This window comes from Podarcis bocagei, assembly GCF_964188305.1.
Source record: "Podarcis bocagei genome assembly, chromosome: 2".
Taxonomy (NCBI): domain Eukaryota; kingdom Metazoa; phylum Chordata; class Lepidosauria; order Squamata; family Lacertidae; genus Podarcis; species Podarcis bocagei.
The window spans coordinates 11,908,278-11,921,587 of record NC_138126.1 but is presented as its reverse complement, the minus strand read 5'-3'; the positions used below and the strand labels follow the sequence as shown (position 1 = coordinate 11,921,587).

Sequence of the window (13,310 nt, the reverse complement as noted above, 5' to 3'; positions counted from 1 at the left end):
ATGCCTGGGGGTAGCTTCACCTTTAAGTATGAATTGAATCAGATGTCTCCTGTATCTCTAGCTGTATGCAAGGTCTGGGATCGGATGTCACCTGCCTCCGTGTGTGCCAGTCACTGGGGAAGAGAAGGGAGAGTGAGCCCCTGCGCATGTCCCGCCTTTGAGCTTCCTGTTGGCCTCTGGCTGGAACCAGGAAGTTGGACTCGATTGGCTTTTGGCCCGATCTTGCAAGGCTCCTCTGACGTTCTTAGAAGAGGAGACCGAAAGGAGACCATGTCACCCACAGCTGGCCTTTTTTCTAAACTAGCAAAGTCCCAAATGCTGCAACCTTTCCTCAGAAACCTTTCCACATCATCCCCTGGATCACTCTTGTGCCAACTGAGCATTCACCTTGGTCCTCACTGAGTCTATCCCTCCCACCAATTTCCCTCTGCCAAACATTTGTTACATTTATTTTTTTTTACAAAAAATATTTATATTTATTTCTAGAACCGTAACAGCAATGCGAACAAAACAATTATCCTGGCAAATATGATACCCCATTTTGGCGGTCGTTTTGGCCACCGAAAACCCTTGGAGAGTGAATTCTCTCTTAGCCAGTAGGATCAACACACAGTGTTGGAAAGAACTAAAGGATATGCAACGTATTCTTTTCCGTATCGTTTCTAGTTAGTGCTGCAACTCAGTGTGGACGGGTCGAAGGGGCAGGGGCTGGAAGTAGTTAAGATGGCTTTTCCTGGGTGGTGTCCTGAATCATGGATTGGGGGTGGGAGGGATGCCTTCTCCTATTGATTTCTTAAAAGTTTCACCCAGAAGAGGCCCCAAGTCTGAAATCTGGAGCATCTTCTTTGCAATGAAAAGGTCCCAGGTATAATCTCCCTACAAAGCTGGGAATGTCTGCCGCTGGAAACCCTGGAGAGCCTGTGCCGATCAGTGTAGCCAATAACAAACAAGGTGGAACAAACCTCTGCTTTTAGGCAACTTCCCAAGTTTCCTATCAGTGCTATGGATTAAGTTATTTTAAACCTAAGCAAAGGCCGTAGCTTAGTGGTTCAAGCATCTGATTGCATACAGAAGGTTCCAGGTTCAGATCTCTGTCTCCAGGTTAAGACTGAGATATGCTCCTTGCCTGAAATCCTGGAGAGAGGCTGCCAGTCCGTGTGGGCATAGCCAAGCTATACGGACCAGTGGTCTGACTCAGACAGGTTCATATGTCCCAAGGGTCTCATGTTCTTTTCCCCGGTAATCCTCAGCCAATTCCCCCCACCTATTTTGCTTGCATACTGCAATGGTCTCCTCCATCGCGGCAAGGAGGCATTTCAGGCCAACGCGACGGCGCTTTCCCTGCGATCCGAGCGTGCGCACGGGTCCTCCGCCACGTGGACCCGCCTGTGTCTGCTGAGGCTGAACCGCTGCCGAAACCTCTTGCCGCACTGGGGGCACTCATACGGCTTCTCCTCCGTGTGCGTCCTCTGGTGGCGGCAGCGGTCCGAGCTGCAGGCGAAGGTCTTCCCGCACTCGGAGCACACGTACGGCTTCTCGCCGGTGTGGATGCGCCGGTGCGCGGCCAGCCCCGATCTGTAGAGGAAACACTTCCCGCAGTCCAAGCACCGGTGGTGCTTCCCTCTCTTGCACATCGCGGAGGAGGAGCTGTGTGCAAAGCTTTTTCCGTAAGCGCCGTACAGGTTTTGCTGCTTGCCAACAGAGGGTCTCTGCTGGACGGCAAGTCCTTTGAGATCCATGTGGCCTTCGCTGGAAGGAAGATGCCCACCTGCCCTCTCTTCCGGGTGGGCTTCCTGCTGGGATTCCGCTCTGTGCTGACTCTTAGAAACATTGGCCTGCCCATGGCCCCGGTCTTCCGGGCAGGCTGTCGTCGCCCCGCATGGCTGTGCTTTTCCTGAATCTTCCGGCACATGCTTTCCCCCCACATCTACAGTCAACCATCCTTGACCACCTGGAGAAACGAGAAAACCCCAATATCACTTACTCCCAGGACTTCAGGGGGTGGTGGGAAAGGAAAAGCAAGGAACGAAGGTGGTTAGGAGGAGGACAGGACAACAGGAACTTCCCATCCCCACATATGAAAACCAGTATCTGATGTAGCAGGTTGTGGGACTCTCTGGCCTTCCAGATGTTGCTGAACCACAAAGCCCATCATCCCAGGCCTGGACTCAGTCTAGAGACAGGAAGCTTTTAATTAACAATGAAGAGAACACAGGCTTGAATGGGATTGTCTTGTGTGCATACATGATAGAAGGATTTTCTCCATGGGCACATGTGGAATCTGTGGCTTTCCACAATTGGGTTTACAATTCCAGCCCCAAAGAGATCACTGGTGATGCTGATGGGAGTTGCAGTTCAACGACATCTGGAAGGCCAAAATCTCCCCACTTCTGTAGTGAAGAAACAGCTCTGCTGTGTGATATCAATGAAACTTTTGCAGAAAGCAATGAGGACTTCTGGGAGAAAACTACACGAGTTTAGATGCACCAGGAACTCTAATTATGGTTGCTTTTAGCTAAAGAGGCTGGGGGAGAAATATAACCATGTTCAAATTAGAATCCATCTAATTTGCCTGTTCCAAAACAATACATGAACACAGCCACCCTTCGAAGTTTGCACTTCTGAGAGCCTTGCAACGCTGTTCTGCAGCCCCAAGATGCATACAAAAAATACATATACTAGGATAAAGTGTACACACAACGCTGCACACTTTAGTGAAGATAATGCACGCAAATGCTTTATGTTAGGCAATATTTGTTTTGCGAAAACATGTACATGTTCCCTTTACAGAAGGGAAGGAGCCACAGTCAGAGAAGAAGTCAGGGAGCACACCAGAACCTGGCCACCCAGAGGCTGTGTCACTCCTTACCCAACAGGCTGGCTTCTTCTCCACTGTCGTCTTCCTGCTTGGTCTCCATGGATGGTGGCACCTGCTCGGCATCACACAGAGCCTGGCTTGCCTCAAAGGAACTCCCAGCTGCATCCTCAAATGGTACCTGCACCGGCAAAAGGGAATTCTTTCAGGGGAGAGTGGGGTTGGTGGTGCAGCCACCAGCAGATGGGCTAACCATTTAGCACTGGCAGCCAGGGCCTTCTCAGTGGTGGCTCCATTCCACTTGTGGAATGCCCTCCCTAGCAGAGTGCATCACTGCTAAAATCCAGGAGGAAATTTTATGCTGCCCTCCTGCCATCCATGATTTTATTAGCCATGAGTATTTGCCACTCTTTTTAAAATGCCTTTTTTGATGTCCTTTGTGTCTTTCAAATATATTTATTTATTCTGGGTTTTTTAAATCCTTTTGGAAGGAAGGGTGTGTGTGTGTGTGTGTGTGTGTGTGTGTGTGTGTGTGTGTAAACACTATCTGCCAAGTTGAACAACCCCAGTCAGTGGCGTAGTGTGGGTTGTCAGCACCCGGGGCAAGGCAAGTAATTTGTGCCCGCTAACCCGTGGATTTGCGCCCCCTAACCCGTGGATTTGTGCCCCCTAACCCGTGGATTTGCGCCCCTAACCCCCAGATGTTGCGCCCGGTGCGGCCGGCCCCCCCGCTACGCCACTGACCCCAGTCACTGGAAGAAGAGACAAAGAAAATGACTAATTAGTTAGAATCATAGAACTACTCAAGCCCCTCGTGGTGGTATTCTGCATAGCTGTCAACTTTCCCTTTTTTTAAAGGGAAATTTCCTTATTCTGAATAGGATTCCTCGCAAGAAAAGGGAGAAGTTGACAGCTATGTGCAGTAGCTGCAGGTTATGGAGAGTCTTCAAGGGCAGCCCCACAAAGAGTGCACTAAAGTAGTCTAACTGGAGGGGACATGTCCAGGGCCATGGAGAATTCTGGCATAGTTACGTCAGTCCAAGAAATACATAGTTCAATGCAGCTTACCATTCATTTTTTCCTCCCCACCCCCTACATTGGGAATTCAACCTATGTCCCATCACTTAACCCAGTGTTTTTCAACCACTGTTCCGCGGCACACTAGTGTGCCGCGAGATGTTGCCTGGTGTGCCGCGAGATGTTGCCTGGAGGGAGGCGGGCGAGTCGGGCGGCGAGAGGCGGGGCGGCGGCGGTGAGGAGAGGCCGCCCAGCGCGGGGCTCTCGCCGTCTGCCTGCCTGGCTGCCTGCGAGCTCGGCGGGCAGCGCCTCCGTCGGCAGCGCCCGCCTCGCGGCTCTCATTCCCTGCCCCTGCCAAAGCTCACCCAGCCAAGCCGCGCTCTCCTTCCTGCCTCGCTTTGCTGCCTCCTCCCCCCCCCACCCCCAAAGCTTGGAGGTTCCCCGGCAAGGGGGAGGGAAAAAAATTGAAAGTGACACTTTCGTGCGTCCCTCCCGGCGTGACGCTGCTCGCTGACGTCACGGGGCTGTAATGGTGGTGTGCCTCGAGATTTTTTTCATCAAACAAGTGTGCCTTTGCCCAAAAAAGGTTGGGAAACACTGACTTAACCTACAACCAAGTACCAGGAAAACACCTTCACCTGCTTCTCACGTCTCTCAGCCTCTCGTTGCATCTGCAGGATATCCTCGGCCAGGGCCACCGCCTGGGCACAGGTCTCCGGGCCGCAATTCCTCACCCTGCTCTGCATCTCGGGCGGCAGGATGGCCAGGAACTGCTCCAGGATCAGCAGCTCCAGGATCTGCTCCTTCGAGAGCCTCTCCACCTTCAGCCACCCCCGGCACAGATCCTGGAGATGGCCGTAGGCCCCTCGGGGTCCCTCGGTTTCCTGGTAGCAGAACCGCCTGAAGCGTTGGCGCCGCTCTTCCCTGCTCATGGCGTCCCTTCTCAAGATGGCCGCCTTCACTTTCCCATAATCCTCTCTGTCTCCAGCATCCAGGCTGTTGAAGGCCCGCTCGGCTTCTCCGCTGAGGGCCGGCCGGAGTTGGGCCGCCCACTCTTCCCGGGGCCACCGGCAGGCTTTGGCCACTTGCTCAAAGGAGGCCAGGAAGGCCTTCGTGTCCACCCAGGGCGAGGGCTCGTCTGGCAACAGTGGGGCCCCCCAGTCCGAGTGGGGAGACTCCATTTTCCTCAGGAACTCCTGCCATTGGGCTTCCCAATGTTGTAACAGGCCCTCACGCCGCTCTTGTTTAACTTGGTTGACAGGTATCCTTTGCAACAAGTCTCTCTCAGCCTTGTTTGCATGGAGGACTTTTCCTTCCCACTGTGATCCCAGCCCTCGTGTGAGGCCTGCTGGGTCTTGCACCTCCATTTTGTTTTCTGAGTGGCCGTCTCAGTTGGCGTAGAAAATGCTAGAATCCACAGGGGGAGACACAGTCTTCGAAACAGTCGCCTCCTCCTTAGGGAAGAAAGATGTAAAGAGAGGGAAAGAAATGGATTTTACATCCCTTTATTTATTTTCCCCCCAATACTTTTTATTGCTCATTTGTAACAACAACAAATAAAACAAATACTCTTACATTCAAAAATTTGTATGTCTTCTTATTTATCCTGCGCCTTATTGCACCTGGACTTCCTTCCATCTCTTCAACTGTTTTCATGTCTCAAATCTTTTCTTACAGTTTCTTATTTACACGCCATCCACATCACAAGATTTACATTAATCCTGCTACAGTTTTTAAATTCTTACAATTACTCCGTATATAGTCAACAAATTTACTCCAATCCTTTTCGAACTTTGCTTCTTTTTGGTTCTGAATCTTATAAGTCAATTTCGCCAATTCTATGTATTCAAACATTTTTGTCTGCCATTCCATTAAAGTTGGGATTTCTTGGGAATTTTACATCCCTTTAAAGGGCCACACCATGCGTTTAAAGCATAGGCAGTGCGTATTTACAGCACGACAAATCATGGGAACTGTAGTTTGCTAAGGGTTTTGGGAATGCAAGCTCTGAGACAAGGAAACTGCAGTTCCCAGGATGTCATGTGCTTTACATGTACAGTGGTGCCTCGCAAGACGAAATTAATTCGTTCCGCAAGTCTCTTCGTCTTGCGGTTTTTTCGTCTTGCGATGCACGGTTTCCCATAGGAATGCATTGAAAATCAATTAATGCGTTCCTAGGGAAACCGCCTTCAGACCAGGTCCGGGGACAGTCTGTCCCCGGACCTCTTCTGAAGGCGGGGGGGGGGGACAAGGGCTTTTCTTCCCACCCCCAGCATTTTAAAAAACCCCGGGACAGCGGAGGACTTCTCCGCTGTCCGGGCGATCTTAAAATGCTGGCGGGCGGCATTTTAAAATCGCCCCAGACAGCGGAGGACTTCTCCGCTGTCCGGGGCGATTTAAAAGCCCCTGGGAAGGCAGGCAGGGGGGACAAAGACTTTTGCCCCCCGCCAGCCTTCAGAAGTGTTCCTGGACCTCTTCTGAAGGCGGGCGGGGGGCGAAAGTCTTTGCTCCCCCCCCCGCCTGCCTTCAAAAGGTGTCCCCGCGGCGGCGGGAGGTGTCCCCTGCCCCCCGCCCGGCTTCGGAGCACCGGGAGAAGCGATCTCCCTGCAGCCCCTTGCTGCAAAAGACGTCCGGGGGAAGCGGGGAAGCGAAGCGCTTCGCTTCCCCGCTTCCCCCGGACGTCTTTTGCAGCAAGGGGCTGCAGGGAGATCGCTATCACCCCCCAGCCCCTTGCTTCAGAAGAGGTCGGGGGCAGCGGGAAGCGAAGCGCTTCGCTTCCCCGCTTCCCCCGGACGTCTTTTGCAGCAAGGGGCTGCAGGGAGATCGCTATCTCCCCGCAGCCCCTTGCTTCAAAAGAGAAGACCCGCTGTCCCCGGGGCAAGCTTCGTTTTGCGAAGCAAGCCCATAGGGAAATTCGTCTTGCGAGGCAACTCGAAAACGAAAAAACCTTTCGTTTTGCGAGTTTTTCGTCTCGCGAGGCGTTCGTCTTGCGGGGTACCACTGTACGTTGAATGATGCTTTAAAGGTATACAGTGAATCTGCTTACTGCTTTGCCATAAAAAAGTCACATGGGGTCTGCAACACCCTACTCCTGTTTTAGGGTGCCGAGCCAGCCATGCCCTTCACCATGGGACTCCATTCCATTTCTGCCCACCCCAACAGACACTCCCAACTCCAGGGCTGCCGAGTACCCTCCATCCTCACAAGGCTGCGGTTGGTTTGCAATGTCCCCTCAGCGGCTGGTTGTACTTTGTGTGCTTCGGTGGATGTTATTTAATTCCTTCATCCAACAAGATTCCTAAACCAAGGTTTGAGGTCTTGAGGACGTGTTGCAAAACAAATGGAAGCAGAATAAACCCACCACCGAGTCACTATTGTTGTGTCAAGAATGTTGTGAACAGCACTGAGATCTATGGATGTGATTTTATATGGTGATTTTGTGTTGTAACCGCCCTGAGACCTGCGAGTTTATGGCTGTATACAAAGTTAGTTGATAGATAGATAGATAGATAGATAGATAGATAGATAGATGATGTGGATGTTGTGTGGTATACAAATTTAATAAGAATAAGAATATATTGCAGAAGATGCCAGCAATAAGAGACCATTATGGCAAAAAGTTTGCTATTTCGGAGAAAAGGGCTTGCTGTGCAAGACCATACCCTCCAACATTTCTCCGATGAAAATAGGGACGTTCCATTCCATGATGATAATTTTACTATTTATACCCCACACATCTGACTGGGATGCCAAAGCCACTCTGGGCAGCTTTTAACACACATAAAAACATAATAAACATTAAACATTTTTTTAAAAAACAAACACTTCCCTATACAGTGGTACCCCGCAAGACGAATGCTTCGCAAGACGGAAAACCCGCAAGACGAAAGGGTTTTCTGTTTTGGAGGCGCTTCGCAAGACGAATTTCCCTATGGGCTTGCATCGCAAGACGAAAGCCCATAGGGAAATGCTGGCGGTCGGGAGCAGACTTTCGCCCACAGCCGGCCTTCAGAAGAGGACCTCTTCTGAAGGCCGGTGGGGGGCAAAAGTCTTTGCTCCCCCCGCCTGCCTTCCCCCCCCGCCTGCCCCGGGCGATCTTAAAATGCTGGCGGGCGGGAGCGAAGCGTTCGCTGCCGACCCCCAGCATTTTAAAATCTCCAAGGGACAGCAGAGAAGTCTCTGTCCCGGGGAGATTTTAAAATGCTGGGGGTCGGGAGCGAAGCGTTAGCTGCCGACCCCCAGCATTTTAAAATCTCCCCCTGTCCGGGGAGATTTTAAAATGCTGGGGGTCGGGAGCGAAGCGCTGCCGATCCCCAGCATTTTAAAATCTCCCCGTGTCCCGGGAAGGTTTTAAAATGCTGGGGGTCGGGAGCGAAGCGCTGCCGACCCCCAGCATTTTAAAATCTCCCCGTGTCCCGGGAAGGTTTTAAAATGCTGGGGGTCGGGAGCGAAGCGCTGCCGAACCCCAGCATTTTAAAATCTCCCCGTGTCCCGGGAAGGTTTTAAAATGCTGGGGGTCGGGAGCGAAGCGCTGCCGAACCCCAGCATTTTAAAACGCTGTTCCGAAGGGGGGGCGGGGACACCTGCCCCAGCCGCCCCACTTCGGAAAGCTGTTCCGAAGTGGGGAGGGGGGCGGGGACACCTGCCCCCGCCGCCCCACTTCGGAAAGCTGTTCCGAAGTGGGGAGGGGGGGCGGGGACACCTGCCCCCGCCGCCCCACTTCGGAAAGCTGTTCCGAAGTGGGGAGGGGGGGCGGGGACACCTGGCCCAGCCGCCCCACTTCGGAAAGCTGTTCCGAAGTGGGGAGGGGGGGCGGGGACACCTGGCCCAGCCGCCCCACTTCGGAAAGCTGTTCCGAAGTGGGGAGGGGGGGCGGGGACACGTGTCCCGGGAAGGTTTTAAAATGCTGGGGGTCGGGAGCGAAGCGCTGCCGAACCCCAGCATTTTAAAATCTCCCCGTGTCCCGGGAAGGTTTTAAAATGCTGGGGGTCGGGAGCGAAGCGCTGCCGAACCCCAGCATTTTAAAACGCTGTTCCGAAGGGGGGGCGGGGACACCTGCCCCAGCCGCCCCACTTCGGAAAGCTGTTCCGAAGTGGGGAGGGGGGCGGGGACACCTGCCCCCGCCGCCCCACTTCGGAAAGCTGTTCCGAAGTGGGGAGGGGGGGCGGGGACACCGGCCCCCGCCGCCCCACTTCGGAAAGCTGTTCCGAAGTGGGGAGGGGGGGCGGGGACACCTGGCCCAGCCGCCCCACTTCGGAAAGCTGTTCCGAAGTGGGGAGGGGGGGCGGGGACACCTGGCCCAGCCGCCCCACTTCGGAAAGCTGTTCCGAAGTGGGGAGGGGGGGCGGGGACACCTGGCCCAGCCGCCCCACTTCGGAAAGCTGTTCCGAAGTGGGGAGGGGGGGCGGGGACACCTGGCCCAGCCGCCCCACTTCGGAAAGCTGTTCCGAAGTGGGGCGGGGGGCGGGGACACCTGGCCCAGCCGCCCCACTTCGGAAAGCTGTTCCGAAGTGGGGAGGGGGGCGGGGACACCTGCCCCACCCGCCCCACTTCGGAAAGCTGTTCCGAAGTGGGGAGGGGGGGCGGGGACACCTGGCCCAGCCGCCCCACTTCGGAAAGCTGTTCCGAAGTGGGGAGGGGGGGCGGGGACACCTGGCCCAGCCGCCCCACTTCGGAAAGCTGTTCCGAAGTGGGGAGGGGGGGCGGGGACACCTGGCCCAGCCGCCCCACTTCGGAAAGCTGTTCCGAAGTGGGGAGGGGGGGCGGGGACACCTGGCCCAGCCGCCCCACTTCGGAAAGCTGTTCCGAAGTGGGGAGGGGGGGCGGGGACACCTGCCCCAGCCGCCCCACTTCGGAAAGCTGTTCCGAAGTGGGGCGGGGGGCGGGAACACCTTCTGAAGGCGGGCAGGGGGCGAAAGTCTTTGTCCCCCCTGCCTGCCTTCCCAGGGGCTTTTACATCGCCCCGGACAGCGGAGAAGTCCTCCGCTGTCCGGGGCGATTTTAAAATGCCGCCCGCCAGCATTTTAAGATCGCCCCGGACAGCGGAGAAGTCCTCCGCTGTCCCAGGGTTTTTTAAAATGCTGGGGGTGGGAAGAAAAGCCCTTGTCCCCCCCCCCAGCCTTCAGAAGAGGTCGGGGGACAGACTGTCCCCGGACCTGGTCTGAAGGCGGTTTCCCTAGGAACGCATTAATTGATTTTCAATGCATTCCTATGGGAAACCGTGCATCGCAAGACGAAAAAACCGCAAGACGAAGAGATTTGCGGAACGAATTAATTTCGTCTTGCGAGGCACCACTGTACTGTACAGGATTGCCTTCTGAGGGCTCCGGGGTCAGATAACTCCATACCCTCCCAAATCTCTCCAATGAAAATAGGGACATCCTAAGGAAAAGTGGGACACCCTGGAATCAAATCAGAAACTTCTCAAAAATCAGGGGCATCCCTGGAAAACAGGGGCACTTGGAGGGTCTGCAAGACCATTGCTCAGTCCGAATTTGCCCCACTCCCAAACAGCGACCATATGGAAGCCCCCTAAGTGGGGCAACTTCCTTTTGCAACTTTGAGGAAAGCCTCTATAGCTGGGGCTCTGCGTGGGTTCAGTCCCCAAGAGGGCTGGGGAAAGTCCCCTCAAACCCAGGAGAGCTGCAAAGATGATGGATTTTTCGGAGCTAGCCGACCTAACCGGAAGAGTCCGCGACCAGAAGGAGGAGTATCAGGAAGATTGGATTAAATTTAATGATTATTTAGTTAAATATGTTAAGTTAAATTAATTGGAAATAGCTTGTAGATGCTTAATTGGCTGAGGATTTTACTTAAGTTAAGTGATGAATTAATATGTTTAATTTCAAAAGGAAAAGATCTAAGGATGTTAATGTTCAAGTTAAACTTTATAAGAATTGTGATTTGGAAAACCGTTAAAAGGGCATGCAATGAAATCCAACCAAGGGGAAGCGAGGAAGTCATTTGACAATATTAATATGTGTAATTTTTTAATAAGGTCATGAATTTTGTTTGTTTGTTTTATGTGTTTGTTTGTTTATAATTTTGTGGAAACCAATACACTTTTTTGAAAAAAAAATTAAAAATTAAAACCCAGGAGAGCTGCTTGCTGCCAGCCCGTGCAGACAATCTTTAGCTAGATGGACCAGTCAAGATAAAGACTCTTATCTGTGTCACAGGTTATCTGGACAGGTTTCCCTCAAGAGCTGATCTGGGCTTGCAGAATAAGAGCCTCTCCCCTCTGCGCCCTCCTGCAATCCCTGCACAGGTTTACTCCCAAGTAAACCCCACGGAAGTCGGCCGCGGCTTGACCAGTGCGATTGCAGCCTGCGATTTCCCACTGCACTTCTCCCTCTCAGATTTATCTTCGCCCCTTCCGCCCTTTTTTGCACGCTCACCTCTGCACGCCTTGCTTTTCTTGCACCCGGATCCTGTTTTCTGCCTCCGATGCAGGGAAGTTCAAAGCAATTTCACGCAAGGAGGTGCGGGGGGCGGGGGAGATTTTCGGTGCTGTTTAAAAAAAATAATTGGGCACGCCCCTCACACTGACATCACCCCCCCCGCGCACTTCCATTTCTCGGTGCTCTCTAGGAATAAGGGGAAGTCTTTCTCATTTTAACCCCATGCTTTCCGGAGAAGAGTGCCTGACCTTAGGAAAGGCTTTGTTTTTTGCTTTTACTGAAAATCTATCAGAAATGCAAATTATTATTTTTTAAAAAAAGAAAAGAAAAAGAAAGGCTCCTACGTGATCCAGCAAGAGAGGTTTTGCCTGTTGCCTGATGGGTTATGTGTATGAGTTTTGAAAGCTATTTTTATTAAAGCTTGAAAAACAAAGAAAAAATGTACAGAAACCAACCTCAAAAATAAAGCACGTTTTTAACATAAAAACTAAAAGGTGCAGAAAGATGTTAGGAAGCCCCTCCTGGAGCAACAATTCCCAGCATTCCCTGGGGAGAGGGACCAATTGTTAAGGCACCCTGGGAACTGTAGCGCCATGAGCGGGAGTGTCCTAACAACTCCCAGCACCCTTAAGAAGCTACAGTTCCCAGGATACAATAGAGGAAGCCATCACTGCTTTAACTGTATCCTGTAGGCTGCCCTAGATGGGCTTTTGCCCCAGCAGAGCTCTGCTTATGCTTTGATGTTCTGCTACTGAACTTAGGCCCAGCCCAGCACCACCACTTCCCTAACACCCCATGGGGCTCACCCTGCTACGCTTGTAATACTGTAAAAGGTTTTTTAAAAAGGTAAAGGACTCCTGGACGGTTAAGTCCAGTCAAAGGTGACTCTAGGGTTGTGGCGCTCATCTCGCTTTCAGGCCAAGGGAGCCGGCATTTGTCCACAGACAGCTTTTTGGGTCATGTGGCCAGCAGGACTAAACTGCTTCTGGCGCAAGGGGACTCCATGGCGGAAACCAGAGCACACAGGAACGCTGTTTCCCTTCCCACCACAGCAGTACCTATTTATCTGCTTGCACTGGTGTGCTTTTGGACTGCTAGGTTGGCAGGAGCTGAGACCGAGCAACGGGAGCTCACCCCGTCGCAGGGATTCAAACCGCCGACCTTCTGATCGGCAAGCCCAAGAGGCTCTGTGGTTTAGACCACAGCGCACTGGTCTCACTGCATGCTCCTTTGTGCTGATCCCCTTCCCTCATTGATGGAGAACTGGAAATTCCAATTGTTGCGGGACTCCAACCACCATCATCCCTGGCCGTTCGCGATTCTGGCTGGGAGCTGATGGGAGTTGGGAGTCCCACAGCAGCCAGAGACCCACTGCAGGTTTGTTGCTGTAAAGCTCTTGCATGCGTGCCCTGATGCACGCCAGAAATCACGCCAGCCAGCAGCATGGAAGTGTGGAATTGTGGACTTGGAAGGGATCTAGTCCATGGGTAGGCAAACTAAGGCCCGGGGGCCTGATCTGGCCCAATTGCCTTCTAAATCTGGCCCACGGATGGTCTGGGAATCAGCATGTTTTTACATGAGTAGAATGTGTGCTTTTATTTAAAATGCACCTCTGGGTTATTTGTGGGGCATAGGAATTTGTTCATTTTTTCCCCCAAAATATAGTTGGCCCTCCACAAGGTCTGAGGGACAGTGGACAGTTCCCCTGCTGAAAAAGTTTGCTGACCCCTGATCTAGTCCAACCCCCTGCAATTCAGCTGTCCCATGCGGGGATTGAACTTGCAACCTTGTGTTCTCTCGTAGCTCTGCTTGGAGATGCTGGGCTGAACATGGAAGCTTCAGAGGGCCAAACAGATGCTCTACCCCAAGGGAGCGCCATTAGCGCTTTCCCAGGGTGAGCTCACCTTCGGTTGCTAAAAGTCCTCACGGTTGACCACAAAGGGGCTTCAGGAACATGACTTGAGATGGTAGTACTGGTGGCCAACTTGTCTTGTTTCCCCCTTTCCCCCAGTAGAGCGCGTGAGACCGTTGCACACGAGATCCTGGGTTCGAATCCCCGCTTGGCCGCAGCGAAGCTC

At 52.9% G+C, this 13,310-nt stretch overlaps 1 protein-coding gene across 2 annotated transcripts; it reads right to left on the bottom strand.

Annotated features, from left to right (window-relative positions):
* Positions 1 to 14: 14 nt before the first annotated feature.
* Positions 15 to 11,341, bottom strand: LOC308580785 (zinc finger and SCAN domain-containing protein 16-like). 2 transcript variants are annotated; one of them, XM_081182955.1, is made up of 4 exons: positions 11,224 to 11,341; positions 4,471 to 5,286; positions 2,870 to 2,996; positions 15 to 1,951 (listed from the first exon to the last, which is right to left on the bottom strand). In XM_081182955.1, exons 2-4 carry the CDS (start codon positions 5,197 to 5,199, stop codon positions 1,317 to 1,319), a joined length of 1,491 nt encoding a protein of 496 aa, XP_081039081.1. In that variant the 5' UTR covers positions 5,200 to 5,286; positions 11,224 to 11,341; the 3' UTR covers positions 15 to 1,316. The 2 variants fall into 2 exon arrangements, with proteins under 2 accessions (XP_081039081.1, XP_081039082.1); XM_081182956.1 differs by having other exon boundaries at positions 4,471 to 5,283; positions 11,230 to 11,341.
* Positions 11,342 to 13,310: the final 1,969 nt, after the last annotated feature.